This window comes from Spinacia oleracea, chromosome 5 (assembly GCF_020520425.1).
Source record: "Spinacia oleracea cultivar Varoflay chromosome 5, BTI_SOV_V1, whole genome shotgun sequence".
Classification (NCBI taxonomy): Eukaryota; Viridiplantae; Streptophyta; class Magnoliopsida; order Caryophyllales; family Amaranthaceae; genus Spinacia; species Spinacia oleracea.
In genome coordinates, this window is record NC_079491.1 from 117,453,801 (window position 1) to 117,476,631 (window position 22,831).

The 22,831-nt window shown below is 35.7% G+C and overlaps 1 protein-coding gene across 1 annotated transcript; it reads left to right on the forward strand.

Annotated features, from left to right (window-relative positions):
* Positions 1–7,348: 7,348 nt before the first annotated feature.
* On the forward strand, positions 7,349–19,218 carry LOC110795307 (gamma-glutamyl hydrolase 2). Its single transcript, XM_056828711.1, has 10 exons — positions 7,349–7,620; positions 9,580–9,666; positions 9,773–9,862; positions 10,527–10,621; positions 10,723–10,783; positions 16,822–16,911; positions 16,998–17,060; positions 18,320–18,408; positions 18,531–18,623; positions 18,986–19,218. Exons 1-10 carry the CDS (start codon positions 7,549–7,551, stop codon positions 19,059–19,061), a joined length of 816 nt encoding a protein of 271 aa, XP_056684689.1. The 5' UTR covers positions 7,349–7,548; the 3' UTR covers positions 19,062–19,218.
* Positions 19,219–22,831: the final 3,613 nt, after the last annotated feature.

Below are 22,831 nucleotides of genomic sequence, written 5' to 3' on the forward strand. Positions count from 1 at the left end.
TTTTCCCCACTCATTTTTTCTTTTGTATTCTCACTAGGATTTCCAACAATCCCCCACAGGTGCGAAGATGAGAAGAAAAAAGAAGAAAAAAAAAGAATTGAATTTCTGGGTAAAACAAACAATTGAATAGGTGTCAATGTCTTACGACTTGAATTAACACTTAGTGACATTCAAGCTAGAATCTCTTTCCTACCAAGTGACTTTCGTTTTGAACTTAATAGGAGGTTAGAAACCCGTTACTCAAAGCACACAATTGAACATGTATGATATTCTGAATCTCCGCCAATAAAAGTGACGCATTGTACTGGCCATACGTCCATAACCTGGATGCTCATAGGTGCTCTAGAGAATAGCCCATGCAATTCTCATAGGAAGCGGCCTCACTTCCACACCTAAGTAGGTGAATCCCATCAAGTGTGAGCTACATCACACCACCAAAAATATGGATATGGTTTCATTAAGAGCCGTGTGCTCAACCTCGTTCCAATAGTAGCAAGCACATAACAAACATCTAGGGGTGGACAAAAATAAATTTTAGTGCTTCCGAATTGTCATATAATGTCCCCCTTTGAACTCTAAGAGTAGGAGTTCATTACTTTACAATTCATCCGATGGGCCTCAAGCCCAACCCTTCCGATGTTTTCAAAACTAGTTTTTAATAGGCCTTTTGTTAACGGATCCGTACTATTCATTTTAGATTTTACACAGTCTAAAGTTATAACTCCAATAGACAACATACCTTTGACGACCTTATGCCTCAAACGAATGTGTCTTTCTTCCCATTGTAGGCAAGGTTGTTTGCAACACCGATTGCAACTGAAGGAGCTGGCTTCCCCCACATTGGAATATTTGCAAGCACATTCCTCAACCATTTTGCCTCATAACCTGCCAACTTAATAAAAATAAATTCATATTATACATTATTCATAGCAGTTAGTACAAGATTGCTTGCAACATTTCCAATATACAGCTTCACCCGCTAGGGAGCAAGACATAAACATTGTTGGAGTCAACTTTATAATTCACATATACCAAATAAGCATCACATAATCCCTCCAACACTCCTGGAAATTTGGAGTAGTGCAAACTCCAATCCATGGTATTCATATAGTACCGAAGCAATCACTTTATAGCATCCAGATACTCATTATTTGGGCTATGGTTGTACCTGCTCAATCCACTCACAGATTAATCAATGTCAAAGTGCAGTGTAGTTCTTACGAAACATAACACTACCAACAATCTTAGTATATTCAAATTGGCAAAGTAGATCACTTTTGTCTTTAAGTGGATGTTTGGATCAAAATGTGTCCTAACTTGATCGACATTAAATGAGTCAAGCGTTTTAAGAAAAAAAAAAATTCAACATAGTGAAAAATTTGAGCTATGAGTTTTACTCCCGAAATCACGTTTGCCTCATCCACGTGGTTTTTCATTTCAAAATTTATGAATTTAGAAATTATTTTATCTCATTTAATCGATCCAAGTTAGTGTCAAAAATAATAATATATTTATATATCTTATCATCCACATAAAGACAACCGGTCACACAACCAAGATAATCATGCTTGAAATAAACAAAAGAAATCACCTCCTTTGACATGAAAACCAATATCAACCATGGTCTTGTCAAACCTGTAATGCCATTTTTTAGGAGCTTACTTAAGTCCATATAATGACTTAATCAATTTACAAACCTTGGTCTCTTGACATATAAGATTCAATACTATGAACTCAACTTCATAGTGCATAGTGTAACATGCTTACTCTCAAAATATTACACTACTATCTAGTGAAAATTAAATTCACTAGTGGTGTTATGATTGTACTAACAAACGTTTGTTTACTCCAAAACAACATAAGGCCAAGAGTAAATTATCACCATATTAGACTTACAAGCACATTAGCATATTGTTTTGAGATTATTTTCTCAAAAGCTATCAACAATAGTATGTTAGAACCACAATAAGTCTATACTAAGCATTTGACCCTTACCAAACATTTCTCTACATAATGTGAGACTAAGATTAAATGTACATGTACAAACTCATTAGCCTTACCAGGCCACCAAGTATCATATTAATTAATCTCATCGACAACGTACCTTCATCTTGGCTTAAGAGATTAGAACCTTAGTCTCACCAAAGAATTAAAACTTGTGTGAACTGACGACAAATGATCACCATAAGGCATATTAACACAATCGAAACCAACCGTATGAACAACACAGATACAATTTTTTTCAAACGTTATAAGCCAAGAAGAATAGTAGTATTAAAAGACTTCTCATACCACTGCATACTTAGGTGCTTTGCAACAACCTGTAATAACTTTATGTCCCAAGTCTACTCACCAAATAGGCCATATACCAAGTAACACTTAGATGGTATACGTCTCTGGCACAAAATTTCTTACCAAGCTAGTCAACCTAACTAATTAGTTAGTCTAAAACACTAACTAAACCCCCACATTGCATAACTATTTATCAAATTAAAATAAAATAAATATTATGCATAGAGGAAGGTATAAAAAACACATATTGTAAGTTGGAGTTTTTACAATAAAATAAAGTATATAGGTACTTCCCTGCAAGGCTGCAACCATGCATGACGGATATACTACCATCATTGCGCCCACCCGAGTACTCACCAAGTAGTCGGCAAGCAACCTCATTAGATAATTAGATCTCATACTTTAACTTCGATCTAGAGAATTTAAATAAAATACCAAAATGAGACTGTGAGAGGGTACATAAAATTATGTAAAATGAGTTAAAGTTTGACAACAATAAAAATTGAGAAGGAACTCCCTTTTTACCGCACAAATTTTTCGAAATGCTAAGGTTGTACATACAAACTTCATCACCTTCGACCGACTCATGTTTTCAAGCCCTGCTCCGATCACCCATGATGGTGTAGACTCAAACTTCAGAACGTTTCCTCCTTCGGACATCCTTAGTTACAAAATATAAGCATAACATTATAGCTGACTCATCTAAAATTATAAACAATATCAATTAGTCCAATCCAAACAATAATTTAATCCACTCAAGAAATCAATGTTAAATAATAAGAAGACTAATGTAACCATTCAACGCAAAATTGTCATCCATAAACCTTTTAAAAGATGAACAAAATTAATAACACAACCGTTGAAGATTAGAAAAAAACATAGCTCTCCATCAATCTGTTATTAAGACATTGCGTGAAGACCCTCTGTTCCATTCTTATTTGATGACAATGTTTTGTGAAAAATGAACACTTGACTCTGACATCATCTACTCAAGGAAAGTTGGTCAGGATAAGAAGATGGTTGATTCATCCATTTAGTCTTGAAATACCAAAAACCTTCCTGTATGTTTTAGAAGCTAAGCTCACCACTTCACCAGTTCCTCACAATCCTTAATTACAACTGGTTCAGACATTCCCTCAAACACTTTGTGTGCACTAAGTCAAAAGTTTCGAGGAACACTTTTCATATTGCTTAGCTAAATAGGTCACAATCCTAAAAGTTATGTAATCCTCCAAAACCCCATGGACAACACTTTGATTTGTTAGCCAAAAAAAAAATACAGTCATCCCCAAAATTAATATGCAAATCAAGAGAAGCAATTGAACTTATGAATTATGACCAGCATTTTAATGTATGAAATAAATCAACAATCATCAACTCTCCTTCGTAGGAGTTGGGGAAGTTTTAAACTTTTAAAACCATTGTTCCAATATCTAGTGCAAAGTGTTTCTACCGATGACGCACATACAACCAAATTCACAAACTGAATTATCCTAATTCAACTTGAATCAAATAATATCGTCCGTCCAAATTCAGGGAATCAAAGGTTAGCAACGTTATAAAATAAACATCAGATAAATCATTCTAAAAAACAAGAATATGCTGACTTATGCAATGCTAATTTCAAGAAATCACTCGTATAACATACAAATCAGATTATATATGCTCACACCGATTCAAGAAATCAAAACAACATTATTCAAATACACGCAACATTAGTAATTATCTTTTAGATTGTTGCGATTTAATATCATAAAAGAATAATATTGCAACAATAATATAATTGGAATAAAATTAGAAAAAACTTATCTCAGCATCATGATGAACAAGGGGACTGATTTAGAACGATTATCGCGCCGTGGCCGATCCACTGCTCTAAAAGACAATTCCGCGCTACCCCGGTGCAGTAGAACGCTTGCGGTTGTCCTCCAAGGTTTACACGCCATCAAGACTTGTGTGCACTCACAAGACTCGATTGGAGACTAGAATACTTGCCTAGAAAAACGAGAACAGTGTTTGAGAATTTGAGAGAATAATGCAGAGAATACTTTTCTGTAACTGTGTATTAATGGAAAACAGAAGTGATGTATTTATAGGGAAGCTGCAACAGCCATAAACGGCTAGTAGTGGACTAGTGGAAGATTACCACATTTACTGGATAATTAATGGGCAGTTAAAACGGCTATTAAGTGGAGTTAATGGGGCAGTTACGGGGTTAGTGGGTTTGATTAATTCTTTCTACCCGTTAGAATTAATTAAGCCCACCACTGACCAAAAGAAAGACCCGGGCCACAAAACCCACCCCACACCCGCGAACCGCATTCGCCAAGTACCAAGGCCCGACCCCCGCGCGTGTATGAGTTGAGTATCCACCCATGCCACTCACATGCTTTCTTAAACAAAAGATTCCCTCAAACCCCCAAATATAAACATTAGAAGTAGTTGGTTTTTTTTTCCATGTGGGACTTTTCACATTCCCTTTTCCCCACTCATTTTTTCTTTTGTATTCTCACTAGGATTTCCAACAAGTATGTGGTAGGTGCACATCATGCGGTAATTTTTTATTTATTTATTATTATTAAACTATAGAGAATAATATCGATTGACGCTAATATAATTGAATAATTTAATTCAAACACCCCTTTATAAAATAATTCAAACACCCATCTTTTCTATCTTTTTAGAGTTTACAAAAATTAGGGTTTTCTAGGGTGAAAATAGTCAATTTTCTTCGGAAATATGGTTCTTTCCACCCCTTTCTCTCTCAATTCTGTTGTGTTTTTGCGTTAGATTTTAATAAAACTACATAGTTTCAGTGTAGTAAGTACTCCTATGGTAGGTTTGATTGTTTCAATTTAGTAAGTACCCATATGGTAGGTTCGTTTTTAGTTAAGTTTTGTGTGTTTAGTTTAGTTCAGGTTGTTCCTTTGGTAAAGATTTATGCGGGATCGAAGAGGATGTCAATCGTTCGACTACAATCAGACGAATCAGACATAAATCATATTTGTCACGGCTATAACAGATCTATAAACCCCCTCGTTAACGAGGGCTGTAAATCACAACGATATAAAACACTACAAAAAAAAGCTCATATAGCGACGGACCAAATCCGTCTCTAAATTGGTCAAATCCGTCGCTATGTGTGCTTAGGGACGGATTTAGGGACGGATAACGTCCGTTACTAAAAACCTTGTCGCTAATTCAATTTAGGGACCGATTCCATAAAATCCGTATCTAATATTTAGAGACGGATTTATAAATCCGTCCCTAAATTTAGGAACGGATTCAAAAATCCGTATCTAATATTTAGAGACGGATTTTTGAATCCGTCCCTAAATTTAGAGACGGATTTTATCCGTCTCTAAAATTTAGGGACGGAATTTGAATCCGTCTCTAAATTTACAAGTAAAAATAATTGCAACCTATTGTTAGATGTTCGGTTCAACTCGGTCCCATTACCGGTTCGAAATCTCGCTTAGGTCAACCCGGTCCAGCTTTGCAAGGGGAAGGGATAAGGGGAATCGAACTTGTGACCTCAAAGTCACGAGGAGAAACTCTAACCAACCACACCAAATACAACTTGTATTCTTCTATGTGTGAAATTGATAATAAGTAAAAGAAATATTAGAAACGGATCTAGAAAATCCGTCTCTAAACTAGGGACGGATTTAACATTCCGTCTCTAAATTAGGGACGGATTTAAAATTCTATCTCTAATTTAGAGAATTTGCTAAAACACATTAGGGACAGATTTTAAAATTCGCTCTCTAATTTAGATCTAACTTTCTACGAAGAGTCTATGAGAAATTGCTAGTGGATTTTAAGTTTTGAAATTGCTAAAACACATTAGGGACGAATTTTGAAATCCGTTCCTAACTTAGAGACGGATTTTGGAATCCGTCCCTAACTTAGAGACGGATTTTGGAATCCGTCCCTAACGTAGAGACGGATTTCAAAATCCGTCCCTAACCTAGAGACGGATTTGAAATCCGTCCCTACCTTAGAAACGGGTTTGAAATTCGTCCCTAAATTAGAGACGGATTTTGAAATCCGTCCCTAAATTAGAGACGGATTTATAAATCCCTCGATAAAAGTATCGACGGATTTCCAAAATCCGTCTCTAAATAAATTTAGAGACAGATGTTGAATATTCCGTCTCTAAATTAGAAACGGATATAAATCCGTCTCTATATATCCGTTGCTATACGAGATTTTTTTTGTAGTGAAAGATGATATACAGAATGTTTGATATACTACGATCGTATCTATGTTGAAAGGAAGTTTTTATTTGATTCGATTGTTATGTATTCGTTAGATTTAAATCATGTCGTGTGACTTTTATCAATGAATTAATTTGTTTATCAAAAAAGAATATATATAATTGAATAATTTAACAATAACTTGATTATTGATTTATGTAGGAAACCATAACATACATAACTCTAGTAGGTTTAAAAATCTATTAGATATATAAACTAACACAATTCTATTTTCCTAAACATACTAGAACCCTAAATATATCATAATTCTAACAATTATTTTAAGATAATGGAACCAGAAATTTAGTACCTAATAAATACTAGGCGAGTATAATTTCTACCACAAATCATACTCCCTCCGTCCCGGAATACTCGACCCGGTTTGACCGGCACAAAGTTTAAGGGACTTGAATTGACTTATTTAATTTAATAGGTAGTAATTGATAGTGAGGTGTATTTTAATGTAGTTAGTGGGAAATGTGTAAAGGGGTGGGGTTGGGGAGAGTAGGGGTTGAATTTTTAATTATTTTTTGTATGGAGTAGGGGTAAGTGGGCTAATAGGATTGGAATGAGAAATAATATAATATTGTTAGAATATTTCTATTTTTAGAAACAGGTCAAGTATTAAGGGACGGCCCGATAAGGAAAACAGGTCAAGTATTCCGGGACGGAGGGAGTAAATGTTTTATGTCGGCAACTCGGTATTGGTTATACGTACGTAGGCCTAGTAAAATTAAATTCTGCCTATATAAACAGCAAATTTAGTCCATTTATCTTTATCCCATATTCTCAAAAGATATCTCATCCTTACATGTTTAAAATGGGGAAACCAAAGATAGCAGTATGCTTCATTATCATCTTGTTTTCTCTCTCCTCCATTAGCATTATCTCCGATGGTGCGTGTTCGCCATCGGAAGACAATAATAAGTACCCTGTGATCGGTATCTTGAGCCATCCTCGTCGCAATAATGGGTAGTACATTTACGCCTCATATGTCATGTTTGCAGAGGCCGGTGGTGCTAGGGTTATTCCTCTCTTTTTTGATGACCCTTGGACTGTTATATCCTCTGTAAGTACGTAGTACGTAGTAATAAGTACGCACCTAGTATTAAGTACGTATGTACAAGGGCGTATTTAGTGAATATTTCCTCCTTTCTTTAGTTGACATTTTGACAATTTTTTATCACGTTAGTCAATGCAATATTTCTATTATTACGGAGTAACAATTTTAATTATCAAAGAACAATCATTATAAAAAGGGAAAATTTGGTAATATTAATCCAACCTTTGGCCGGTTTTCTTTTATTAATCCCACCTACGACATATTTTTTAATAATCCCACCTTTACTACCCAACGACTTTTATTGGGCTTAAGTGACCGATAACTGGTGAAAAAATCATCGAGATGGTGATGAATTGATGATGATGACTGAATACATCTAGAGAGAGTACTTCCACGTAGGGATATATTACCGCCGACAATAGGTTTATGACGTGTTGGGCCCAATAAAAGACGTTGGGTGGTAAAGGTGGGATTATTAAAAAATATGTCGTAGGTGGGCTTAATAAAAGAAAATCGGCAAAAGGTTGGATTAATATTACCAAATTTTCCTATAAAAAGTTGATATTATAAATCTATACATGCAATAAGGCGATTCTAACAAGATCCACATCACTATATTTTTCCTTAAGTGTAAATCATAAATGACATGCAACCATGTAAATTATATGAATAGTGCCAAAATTTAAATTGTGTCATCTAAAAAAGAACGGAGGAAATACTATTTTTTTAGTGCAAATAAGTCAAAAGAGCAATAAAAGTTACCAATAGTTTTTCCGAACTTATCTAAACTTACCTGAACTTAAATGAACTTGTCAAATTTATTTTAGTTATAAATTGTATTTGGTAAACCCTTATTTTCTTTGAACTGAACTTATCTGAATTTAATTAAACTTGTATAGACTTATTTTTTCTGAAATAAGTGGAAATAAGGTAATTTTTTTTATTTTTAAATTTTACTTTTTCAATTTTGATTAAACCATGTACTTCTTTGGTATTTAGTATTTTCAAAGAGATTGTATACATTATAAACTCCTAAATTGCATCGCACCTTTTCTTATCATTTTGTTGTCAGTTTCAATTTGAATTTTTACTTCGATCTTAATTATAACCGTCTACCACATACTTCGGGATACTAGTTTAAATTTTTGATCATGATTGATTAATTAATTTTCACTAATGTATAGGAAATAATATAATCACGTGTAATTTGAACATTTTGTTGTCAATTTCAGTTATTTTAAGTTTCTTAATATAATTGTGTCTACCTTAATTTGATATCCCGAACCCGTTACCGCATATGCAATAGCTACACTAAATACTAGTACATTTAAAGTTTTGATCATGTATGATTAATTAATTTTCACTAATGTATACATATATAGTACTTCTTCGGTTCTTATTTAAATGACACAATTATTTAGTCATATTTGCTAATGCACGATTTCAAACATTAATATCTTTAATTTTGGATAAGAAAAAATTATAAAAAGTTGATATTTAAAAAATAGTTATTGAGACGAATCTAACAAGACCCCACACGACTATGTTTTTACTTAAGTATAAACCACAAAAGGAAGTCAAAGAAGGTTGTGTGAATAGTGTCCAAAATCCTATTATATCATATAAATAAGAATCGAAGAAGTACTACATACAGTGGCGGATCTTTGTTGTGGCTGGCGTGGGCCTGGCCCCCCGGCCAAAAGATTTTGTAGTGTATTTTTAGTTACGCCCCCCCTAAAAATTTGTGTATAATTGTATAATTACATAGTATATTGTTTAACTTTTTTCTACCGGCCCCCCCTTATAAAACCGTTCAAGGTCCGCCACTAATTACATAAGAAATAATATAGGGTAATTTATACGTAGTATGAACAAAAATGTACTAAAGCTAAAGTTAATTTTCTTTTTTTTATGAAGGAAATTAAAGTTGATATTGTACTTGTGTGTCAAATATTTGTGACGCAGAAACTTGAGTTGGTAAATGGTTTGATCTTGACTGGGGGAACCAAGAAATCTGGCCCATATCTTGAAGTCGTCAAAAAATTACTCCAGGTATAAATTATCAAATCTTCCTAATTTTTGTGGATTTGTTTTAATTACCCTTCAAAAATGATATGAATTTACTCTTTTGTTTAATAAAAATTAATGTCTTTTGCAGAAAGTCAAGGAGAAGAACAATGATGGGGAACATTTTCCCCTTTATGCCATCAACCTAGGGTTTGAACTTTTATTAAATATCATTAGTGAGGTAATTCAATTCTATATGAATTTTAACTTTTCTCCAGCAGTAATCCGATATATTTTAGTAATCTTTTAATAAAATTTAAGCCGTGACGTTCTTTTCGGCGGATGAAATCTGAACGTACATAATTATCTAAACCGAATTCATCTGAACCTATTGAATCTGATCATATTTGATAGGACCTGATCAAACCTGATTGACCAGACAATACCTGATCAAAGATGATTGATCAATAGGACCTAATTATATATTGCAAGAGAATAAACCCGAGAGAGTAAATTTATAAGATATGATTGGAACTTATATATAGAACCTGATTGAACTTAATTATTGACATGATATATATGACCATTTTGCAACTTATTTAAACTTATTACACTCGGATCAGAACTTTATTTTTGTTAAGGTAAGAGAACGCACCCTTAGTCGTCTATCATGTTGTCTACACTTACTTAATTGCCATACCATATCTAATAATATGTCATTTAAATAAAAGGCAGGTGTCATAACATACGGTCTAACCGTTGGTAAATCACCATGCGGTATTTTACGAGAATATATCATTATTATAAATACTTATTGTTGATTAATTTTATTGTATGTGATAGAGCAAATATATCAATATATCATTATTATAAATACTTATTGTTGATTTTATTGTATGTGATAGAGCAACAATGTTCTAGAAAGTGTGGATGCACACAAGTTGACAACTAATCTGGAATATGAGAATAACGTGAGCATTCAACAAACAGTCTTGGGAAGGTAAGTACTCCGTTATGTGTACACATTTTTCTCTATCTTAAGCTATGCACTATGCATCTTATCACTAACTCTTCATTTTTATTTATTTTGCAATTTGCCAGTTTTCCTCTTGCTCTAAGGAATAAGCTAAAGACAGACTGCCTAGTCTCGTTCAATAACAAAGTAAGTGTTACATTGTATTTGCTGGTACTTTTCTTGTTTTACTGTTGTTTCTTCAATTTTATGTTAGAGGTTCCTTGTATATACTGATGTTATTTGATTTTTTATATTGGTACGTGTTACTTATACATTGTATTTGCTGTTACTTTTTCTTGTTTTATTGCAGTTTCATGTTAGAAGTTTATTATACAGACTGGTGTTAATTGACTTTCTATGTCGTTGTTACTTATACATTGTATTCGCTGTTATTTTTCTTGTTTGATTATGATTTCTTCAATTTCATGTTAAAGGTTCCTTGTATAGATTGATGTTACTTGGCTTTCTATGCTTGTGTTATTTGTACATTATATTCACTGTTACTTTTCCTATTTTATTGCAAGTTGTTGAATTTCATGTTAGAGGTTCCTGGTATAGACTGGTGTTACTTGATTTTCTATGTTGGTATTACTTTTAGTTATTGCAGTTTCTTCAATTTCATGTGAGAGTTTTCTTGTATAGACTGATGTTACTTGATTTTCTATGCTGATATTACTTATACATTGTGTTGGTGGTCACACTCCTTACACTATAGCTAATCTTCTATTGTCTTGTTTACATCATGCAGCAAGCAGTGCAGCACGCATCAATACCCTTACAACATCAGCTACACCTGCTCAAGTCTTCTAGAAGAATCCAGCCTAACTGCCTCCCTTAATTCTAGGATTCAGTTAGCATTCTGTTAGACTTGTATTAAAGGTGTTAGATTGTATTCATTCTGATGTGTCAGAATGCTGCCTTCTCATTGGCTTGAACACGTATTACTACTGCTGTATATATACTGAATCATGCTGTAATAATCATTCATTCAATGAGAATCACAATTTTATTTCATCAAATTCTTTCTTTCTTTCTCTCTTTCTTCTTTCTGTTTCTCAATTCAGTGATTGACAATCATAGTTCAAGAATCACCGAAAAGGCTGATTCTAACATGGTATCAGAGCAGGTGATCTGTTGATCCTGCTACATTTGTTCGTTTGATAATCAATCTGAATTTTACAGTTGATTTTGTTTCCAGAAAATTTAGAATTCAACCACAATGCCTGCAGATCAGCAAGATCAAACACTAAATCCTAATTCTGCTTACTATCTAAGCAACAATGATTTGAATGCCACAAAATTAGTGAGCATTGAATTTGAAGGACAATTTTTCAATGACTGGAAACGATCTATGATGATTGCTCTTTCAGCAAGGAATAAACTGTGCTTTATAGATGGCACTCTCAATCAACCTGCAGCAAATTCTCCAAACTACAGATTGTGGTGCAGATGCAATGACTTGGTGATTTCTTGGATGCTAGCCTCACTTGAGCCCAAAATAGCAAGGAGTGTTTTGTACTTGAAGACTGCAAGAGCAATTTGGCTAGAACTGGCTGATAGATATTGTAGAGAATCTGGTCCACAGTTATTTTCTGTTCAACAGCAGTTGAGTGAGTTGACTCAAGGAGAAGATGAAGGAATTGCTAGCTTCTTTACGAAGATCAAGCTGTTTTGGGACCAACTTGATGCACTTGAACCTCTACCTACATGTGTTTGTACTGGTTGTAGTTGTACATTGACACAACAGCTTCTCAAAACTCAACAAAATCAGAGACTCATTCAATTTTTGATGAAGTTAAATCAAAGGTATGAACATCCAAAGAGCACTATCCTAATGATGAATCCTTTGCCTACAATATCAAAAGCCTATGGCCTTTTACTCCAAGAAGAGCAACAGAAAGAGCTGCATGATCTCAAGCATCAACCACATTCAGAATCAACTGCTTTCAATGCCAGAAGATCTGATCACAAACCTTATAAACCTCAGTATATACCTCAATCTAGTCAATACAATTCTGGTACTGGATATCAAGCTGCAGGAAATATAAATCAGTACAGAAATTCAACAAGGAACAATTTGTTCTGTGATCACTGCAAGATGAAGAATCACACCATTGATAAGTGCGGGAAGCTACATGGATATCCTAAAGATTTCAAAGGAAAAGGAAAAAGAGTAGCAGCAGCAGCTTCATTGGATGAATTTCCTGCCAAAGATACACAAACTGAGAAAGAACAAGGAGTGGTTCATGCTACTTTCACTGAGGAACAATACAGTCATTTGATGCAGTATTTGAACAACAATCAGGTTGCTAACCAAGCTGAGAATTCTAGCTCTCACTCACTTGGATTAGCAACAACCTCTCACAAAGGTACTTTTTGCTTGACTGCTAATTTTAAAAGAACATGGATTCTAGATAGTGGTGCCAGTGATCATATGTGTTCTGACTTGTCATTATTTGATTCATTTGAAACTGTGAAAGATAATCAACATACCATAAGCTTTCCTGATGGAACTGAATTGCCAGTTAAACACAAAGGCATTATTCATCTAGGTGCTGGCATTACACTCAGAAATGTGTTACATGTTCCAGAGTTCCATTTTAATCTGATCTCTGTGTCCAAATTGTGTTATGATGCTGGCTGTTCTGTTTCTTTTACAAATAATGATTGTTTTCTTTAGGACCTTTCCAAGAGCAAGCTTATTCTGCTTGGTAGGTCAAATAAAGGACTGTATAGATTAAATGATGAATTGTTAGCTTCACACAAGATCTTGCCTCACAATAACTATGCACTTACAACTGCTGGATCAGCTGCTGTTCAAGAAGCCAAGTTATGGCACCTTAGATTGGGCCACATGTCATTTGGGAAAATAAAAAGTCTAAATGGAGTTGATGTTCCAGGCTGCTTAGCAGAATCATTTTGTCAGATTTGTCCATTAGCAAAGCAAACTAGGTTTCCCTTCACAACCAGTTGTATTAAGACCACTAAGGCTTTTGAATTACTACATATTGATGTATGGGGACCTTACTCCACTTTAGATTCTTCTAGGTGTAATCAGTTTTTAACAATTGTTGATGATTATACCAGAATGACATGGACTCATCTTATGAGAAATAAAACTGACTCATTGAAGATTATGGATCAATTTCTAAATTATGTTGAAACTCAGTTTGCTTTACAAGTTAAACATATCAGATCAGATAATGCTCCTGATTTGATTGAAGGAGGAATGAAGGATTTATTTCTTTCTAAAGGGATTTTACATCAGAAAAGTTGCAGCTATACCCCTCAACAAAATGGTGTTGTTGAGAGAAAACATAAGCATCTCCTTGAAACAGCTAGAGCTTTGTTATTTCAATCTCAAATTCCTGACAAATACTGGAGTACGTGAGTGCATTCTCAGTGCAACATATCTCATCAATAGAATGCCCTTGAAAAGCATCAATTTCTGCACACCCTTTGAGAAACTCTTTAACAACAAACCTGATTTGTCTCATCTCAGGGTATTTGGCTGTCTTTGTTATATCACAACACCCAAGATCAACAGGAATAAATTCAATCCTAAAGCAGATCCCTGTGTTTTTATAGGATATCCATCAGATCAAAAAGCATACAAAGTTCTTAATCTAGCCACAAATAAGATTGTTACATCTAGAGACATTGTTTTTCATGAGAAATATTTTCCATTCCACTTTTCACCAACACCAACCACCACCTATAAGAATCAATTCTTCCTACCAGTGGCTACAGAATTCACTAACTTGTCCACCCTTCCTGTTTTTGATTCAAATCCACCTTTTCACTCTTCTGATTCTACAACCACTCCTGACACAATCTCTCCCCCTCTCTCACCTACTTCTTTCCAATCCTCTCATCCAAATTCTATACATTCTCCTTCTCCATCTCCTCCTCCTAATCTCATATTTTTCTACTGTTTTTCCTTCTTCCCCACCAAATCAATCCTTGGAATTTCCAATTCTCCCTCCTAGAAAATCCACTAGACAAACTAAACCACCATCTCATCTCAAGGATTATGTTTGTTCTTCAGCTACCAGACACTGGTGTAATATTGTGGCTTATGACAACTTGCCTGCTAAGCACAAAGTGTTCATTGCTGCACATATGGATCTTATTGAACCTACTTCTTATTCAGAAGCTGCTGCAGATACAAATTGGATTACAGCCATGGAAAAGGAGATTACTGCCCTTAACAACAATCACACTTGGGATTTTGTTCTTCTTCCCAAAGGCAAGAAAGCCATAGGCTGCAAATGGGTTTACAGAATCAAGAAAAATGCTGATGGTTCACTTGAAAGATATAAGGCAAGGTTGGTTGCAAAGGGTTTCACTCAAAAGTTTGGGATTGATTATCATGAAACATTTTCTCCTGTGGTTAAAATGTCCACAATCAGATGCTTAATATCTCTTGCTGCCAGTAAGCATTGAAAATTATTCCAGCTAGACATCAATAATGCATTTCTACATGGCACTCTTGAAGAAGAAGTTTACATGAAGGTCCCTGAAGGTGTTACTGCTCCTGTTGGTCATGTATGCAAGCTCACCAAATCTCTTTATGGTCTTAAACAGGCATCCAGACAATGGTTTGCCAGACTTTTAAATGAACTTACCACTCAAGGTTTCAAACAGTCAAAAAATGACTATTCTCTCTTCATCAAGCATGATTCTACAGACATCACAGTGGTGGCAGTTATGTTGATGATATCATCATCACAGGTTCTAATGAGGACACCATTACTGAGTTAAAAAGACACCTACACCAGACTTTTAGCATCAAGGATTTAGGGCTTATCAACTACTTTCTTGGTATTGAGGTTTGTCACACATCAGATGGCTATATTCTCACTCAAAGGAAGTATACTAAGGAGTTGTTACAAGATTGTAAGCTTGACATTACCAAACCAGCAATCACTCCATTTCCCTTGAATCTTAAGCTTTCTACTGATGGTGATCTTTATGACAATCCAGAACTCTATAGATGTTTTGTTGGCAAGCTTAACTTTCTCACTCACACTAGACCAGATTTGGCTTTTGCTGCTCAGTCATTGAGCCAATTCATGCATTCACCCAGAATTCCACATGTTAATGCTCTCTCTCACACTCTGAGATATGTTAATCATACAGCTGGTCAAGGTATTCTTTTAAGAGCTACTGACAAACTTACTTTACAAGCTTTTTCAGACTCTGATTGGGCTGCTTGTCCCACAACAAGAAGGTCTGTTACTGGCTATATTATTTTACTAGGGAATTCTCCTATTAGCTGGAAATCAAAGAAACAATCCACCATTTCCAAAAGTTCATCTGAGGCTGAATATCGAGCTATGTCACAAGCTGCTGGTGAAGTTTCTTGGATTGTTAGGCTCTTAGAAGAGTTAGGTGTTACTGACCTCCAACCCGTTCAGCTCAATTGTGACAATCAATCTGCTTTGCACATTGCCAAGAACCCCATCTTTCATGAACGCACTAAACATATTGAATTTGATTGCCACTTTACAAGAGATAAGGTTCTTGAAGGTCTCCTACAACTAAGTTATCTCCCAACACAGCATCAGTTAGCTGATATCTTTACTAAGATCCTACCTAGTCCTCAACACAGAACACTTTCATCCAAACTTGGCATGATACATGTTTCTCCCATCCCAAGTTTGAGGGGGGGTGTTGGTGATCACACTCCTTACACTACAACTAATCTTCTATTGTCTTGTTTACATCATGCAGCAAGCAGTGCAGCACGCATCAATACCCTTACAACATCAGCTACACCTGCTCAAGTCTTCTAGAAGAATCCAGCCTAACTGCCTCCCTTAATTCTAGGATTCAGTTAACATTCTGTTAGACTTGTATTAAAGCTGTTAGATTGTATTCATTCTGATGTGTCAGAATGCTGCCTTCTCATTGGCTTGAACACGTATTACTACTGCTGTATATATACTGAATCATGCTGTAATAATCATTCATTCAATGAGAATCACAATTTTATTTCATCAAATTCTTTCTTTCTTTCTCTCTTTCTTCTTTCTGTTTCTCAATTCAGTGATTGTCTGTAGACAATCATAGTTCAAGAATCACCTAAAAGGCTGATTCTAACACATTGTATTCATCGTTACTTTTCTTGTTTTATTGCAGTTTTATGTTAAAGATTTCTTGTACCGATATTTTTTTGACAGTTTGGCATATCAAAGGAGAGTTTCTATAATGATAAACAACTATCTAGTTTCTTCAAGGCCATTACGACATCCAAAGACAAGAGTAACAAGGTACGTATGCTTAATTGTATGAACAATAATCATGTTTAAGTATATCTCTTAATTTATGTGATTATTGTTTTTTGTTCCTTTTACAGGATTTTATTACCACAATACAAGCGAATAACTACCCTATTGTAGGCTTTCAGTGGAATCCTGAGGTAATTGGCTGTTTATATAATATTATTTTGGTGATCGAATTATAAACGGGATAATTCGAACCTGAAACTTGCACGTCATACACAAGCCATCAATTTTAACTATTCGGCCGAAACCTCACTGATCTATGTTTAGCCTGTTTGATTTGTAAATGATGTGACCGTCTTTCCTCGATCAGTTCCTTCATAGGCTTTCTCGATCAGTTCCTTCATGGGCTTTAATGATCGATATCGTAAATTAAACAAGGACTAGGTTTAGTTCTTAGTCTATATTTTTGCTCTTGATCGGATAGTACGTTCAAATCATGTAGGAAACTAGGATGTGTTGCGATTTAATGCCATAAAAGAATAATGTTGCAACAATAATATAATTAAAATAAACTTATCTCCATATCGTCATGAACGAGATAACCGATTTAGAACGATTGTCGCGCCGTGGCTGAACCACTGCTCTAAAAGACAATTCCGCGCTACCCCGGTGCAGTAGAACGCTTGCGGTTGTCCTCTAGGGTTAACACGACATCAAGGATTGTGTGCACTCACAAGCCCTCGATTGGAGACCAGAATATTTGCCCAGAAATAACAGAAGAGTGTTTTTAGATTTGTGAGAGGGAATGCAGAGAATACTTATGTGTGTGTTTTGAAGAACGGAAGTGGAAAATATATATTGAGAGTTTCTGGGAACTGTAACCGCCATAAAATGGCTATAAAATAAATAATGGAAGTAGTGGGTGGTTACACGATTAGTGGGTGGAATAAGTGGGCAGTTACAGTATTTAATGGGTTCATTAATTCTTCTAACCGTTAGAATTAATTAGAACCACTTCTGCCCAAAAAGAATAACCCGGCCCACAAAAACCACCACCACGCCCGCGAACCGCATTCGCCAAGCACCAAGGCCCACGGCCCAACCCACGTGTGTTATGTGTTCACCCATACCACTCTCACACTTTCTCAAACAAGTGTTTCCCTCAAGTCCCCAAATATAAATAGTAAATAAAGTTGGTGTTTTTCCCATGTGGGACTTTTCACATTCCCTTTTCCCCACTCATTTTCCTTTTGTATTCTCACTAGGATTTCCAACAGGATGCACATGTATTGTTTTTGTCTAGATTTAAATATAAGTGCTATAACACAAATGTACGTATGTAAAAATGAGCCTTTTTACTACTTGGTCCATAGTAAATTAATTTAATTGAAAAAATTAAGGATGGAAGGTTGATTAATGGATATATAATCTTACTTCGTATGCGTGGTTGCAGAAAAATGCATTTGAATGGGGATCACCCGAAATTCCACACTCTTTGGATGCAATTCAAGTAACCCAATATGCCGCGAGCTACCTTGTTAGGTACGTACTTTAGAACAAACATAGTGATTTAACGCTACCCTGTTACATTTTTGAACCTTATTGAAACTTCTGTACTCATAATTATTATACTTTGGTATATGTTTTCACTTTTCACGTTTCAGTGAGGCTAGGAAGTCCCGCTATGAGCCACCTGTTGAGCAAGTACTTGAAAATCTCATCTACAAGTACACTCCTTATTACTCCGGAGCTAAAGGGTTAGTTTTCATTCTAGCCATTTTAATTAGTTGGTTAATATAATTGCATTTATTTGAAAACTAGACACAATCATCCGGTACAATAACAATTAAAACTAGAAACAATCGTCTAGTACAACAACAATTAAAGCGGCCAATGAGGTTTTAGGCTATTGGTTAGGACTGATCGGGGACCAACAATTAAAATAGATCTTATGTTCGAATCACTCAGTCCTTGTTTATAACGTACTTGTGTTGCGCTTGTAAGTTGTAACTCATTCGCACCAATAAAAAAAATGATAATTGCAGCCGACTATTTCCGAATTTTGCAAGTTAGGTACTAACAACTACGATCCGGTCCATGTATGTTTTTGTGATTGCAGGAGTGGATTTGATCAGACATACTATTTTGATGCGTACGAATCATCGACTTCAACTGAAGCTTTGGCACAAAAGTAATTAATGTTGCAGCTTCATTTTATTATTGGGAGAAATCTAGTTAGCCTAGCTTTCTAGCTTGGGAGACAGACATCACTCTTCTCTCAGTCTCTCTTAATAACTACTACTTTGTATCACGGAACTAATTATTAAATAAAGAGTTGTTGCACTTTGCATATTCTAATACCAAAATTAGTGTCTTACAAGAATGTTGGACTAATTAGGATATTAGGACTGTGACTTTTTGTCGCATCAACGGTGCGACCCATCAGAATGATGCTTATAGTCTTATACGTAGTACTATCCATCAGAATGATGCTTATAGTCTTCTATCATGATTACTAGTATCGCTAGTTCATTACCTGAACACCATATGGACAATAATTGGAATAGTTAATCATTTAAGTTACGCGAATAAAACACCACGTTCAAGTAAAGATGGTCGTGGCCCGGGCCGGATATGGGCCGACAAGTTCAAAAGGGCCCAGGCCCACGGACTGTCGTGCCGGGTTGGGTCGGGCTTTCGTGTGTAATCCTAATTTTACTAAATTTAACGTGTTTTGTCGTGTCGGGGCTAGTCGTGGCCTGTCTCGTGCATTTTCCAAAAAATATGTGCCCTTGTCCACGACTTCGTGCTCATATCATGACATACTTTTTTCGTATCGGGTCGGGTCCGGCCTTGAGCCGGGCCAGGCGACGCCCCTCTTTTGGTGAATGGAAGAAAATGGGTAATAAACAATTGACATATCTAGTAGGGTTTTAGTTACTACAATGAACAACCATTAAAATATGAGTTGGGAAAATATCCGGTCACAATTTTTTGTTTTTGAGGGAAACGTTAGGGCGGCAATTTTGTTAAAGTAAATCAATTTCTACCAATGTTGTGAAACTTTGAGGGAAATTATCAACCCAAGCATGGTCATTTACAACATCATTCCATCTCGCAACGAGATGTGCCAAGGTATTACCCGGCCTACGAACATCAGAACAAATAAAAGTCTCAAACTCATATGACATACGATCAATATCCTCGTAGAAGAGCATTAGTGGTGACTAGACCTATGTCTTCTGGTTAATGGCACGAACAACAGACATATCATCGCATTCTAGAACAATCTTGTCCAGACCCAAGTGGCACGCCTATTGTACCCCCAAACCTAGCAACACTTGCTTCTGCACACTCTACATCCCATCTCGCCTTCACCCTTCTAACAGCAGCAGTAATAAACCTCCCCTCACTGTCACAAGCCACCATTCCCAACCCCACATCTTCCACCCCCATATTTGCATCCGTATTTACCTTAATCCAACCCACATGCGGACACTTCCACCCTCTTTCTCCTACCCCTGCAGCAGTCCCTGGTATTGGTTGCGCTTGTGGAAACACCCTTAGTAAGGTGAATTTTCATAACTCAACTAAATTTCCCATTTCAATGGGTCCCCTTCTTTCCAGCGGGGGAAGAAAGAGAGAATCTTTCACTACAGCCTAAACTCGGATCGGAATGGAAGCTTTTTCTTAATTCAATAATAAGACATTGAGCCGTAGGACAATAGAAATCTTAGAAGCTTTCCCGGCTAAGTAGCTTTTGATGCATTCCCTCAGCATCTTTCTTCATTTTCTATATGATTAAGACATGCAAGTCTTACTATGTTTTAAGTAAGAGAGGTAGTTGACTCCCTAAAGCTCGAAGTTGAGCTTAAGCGATCGGAGCGAAGTTTTTGGATCGATTTGAGATGATTTCTTAATGGTTAACTGTTATTCCAGTAGGAACACGCACAAGAGGGGGGGGGTGAATTGTAATTGGAACTTTGGTAAAGTTTCTTGCGGAACTTAAGAAACAATCAAGGAACTGAGAATAGAGAAGACAATAACAATAATTGTGAAAACTTCTTGACACTAATCAAGAAGAGAATTCCTTTTATTATAGTAATGCCTCGATTACAATAATCTCTCCAACACAAGTTCCTCTCAAACTTGTGTTCCTCACAGTAATCTTCTCTGATTACAGCTCTTTCACTCCTCTCTCTCAGACTTAAACTCTAAGTCTCAACAAGATAACTCTATCCTTACTAATACAAAATACAATTTGTGTTTGGATAACTCTAGATATTAATGATGCTTTGGTGTATATATGGCACTTAGGAACTTTAGGATTAACTAGGACACAAACTGTTTTAGAAAAATCTTTGACAATGCGTTTTTAGGAAAGCAAGAACTCTTAGAAAGTTTGTGTATTTTTTCAGAAAACTTCTTGGCCTTATATAGAGTTTTGTCCTTAGGGTTTGTTCCCTTCAAAAACTCAACTGCCAACAACTGACACTTTGATTTTCACGTCCCTAGACTTGAGGAACAAGGGGAGACCACTTCCCACACAACTTCCTCAACTGCTGGACGTGTTTAAGACTATGTCAATCACTGAAAAATGTTTATTTATTTTGTCAAAATATTTAGGAGAAGTTTTAGGAAGATAAAAACTGTTTTTATTTAAGTAACAGAATGTGATGAAAATCTTAATTTTATTAAATAGGAAAAGATATTTTATTAAAAGTATTTTCCTTAAAACTGTGTTGCTTGATATTTTGACAAAAACACACGAGTAATCCATGTTCCTCTAGTTCCTTATATACTACTTAACATATTAATATATTACATATAATCTAAGCAGGATAAACTACCTAGACATATATGTCTTTCCTTTGGTGAGGCATTCAACTCTGAAGCTTCACTTGTTCCAGCTCAGGAACAATAATGAGTTCCTCTTATGTTTAAATAGGAACTCGTTGCCATGAGTCTGTAATAGTTCTTGTGAATATTCGGAACTCTTGATATGTAACTGTGTTGCTCCTCTTGTGACTTCAAACTGGAACAAATACAACTTCCAGCTCTGGAACTTCAGTGACTGTTCCAAGTGTACATTAGGAACTTCACCATCTGATTCAAGTTCCTATCCTAATAGAAACTTGGGCATTTACCTGTTCAAAGTCATTTAGCAACCATAATCAGGAAGTTTGCAATATGTGTGTGTCATCAACCAAAACTTAGGAACAACAATATTCCCCCTTTTTGGTGATGACAACACTTGCAAACTTTTTACAAAGAGAGTAAGCACAAACAGGAACTTATACAGACTATTGTGAAACAGAACACAAAAATTGAAAAACAGAAGAGAAAGAAAAAAAAAAATCTTACAGAGAGATTCAGAGAGATTGATGCAGGAACTGGGATTGAGTGTACCTTGGAAGTTTGCACCCTTGACTTCCCCCTGTTGACATCAACAAAAAGCATAGCACGAAATATAGCCATTCCAAACACAGTGCCCCACGATCAACGTTTGGCAAGTTAAGCTAGCCTCAAAGTATTAAACCAACTCATACAATAAATTGAAAGCAAGCAGTAATGATCAAAACTAGAAAGCACAGATAGGTGTAACCAAGCAAGTCAAAATAAGATGGAACAAATACCCAAGTTTGAAAATTATACAAATCAAAAGCAAATTAAAAAGATTGTTCCATGGCAAAAGATAAAAGAAACATGGGATAGGGTGATTAGGCTTGGGATGGGGAACCAGAACCAGCAGTTTCTTCTATCACAGTCTCCTCAAAAGATTCCAGATTGTTGATCTTGGTGAGGATTGTGGCACGAGTTGCATTGGCTTGTTCTGAGTAGTGGTGAAGATTGTTTTGGAGAGTCTTGACACTTGTAACCAATGCACCTATGTGGGCCTGCATTGAGCTAATCCTGTGATCTGTTCCCTCCTGCAGTTCCACCAGACGAGCAATTGTTGCCTTCA

Excerpts from the sequence above, each read along its gene's own strand:
- LOC110795307 (XM_056828711.1), top strand. The coding sequence starts at position 7,549 with ATGTTTGCAGAGGCCGGTGGTGCTAGGGTTATTCCTCTCTTTTTTGAT. Across the intron at positions 10,784-16,821 it reads TAGTCTCGTTCAATAACAAA|TTTGGCATATCAAAGGAGAG; the intron begins GTAAGTGTTACA and ends TTTTTTTGACAG. Across the intron at positions 17,061-18,319 it reads GCTTTCAGTGGAATCCTGAG|AAAAATGCATTTGAATGGGG; the intron begins GTAATTGGCTGT and ends GCGTGGTTGCAG.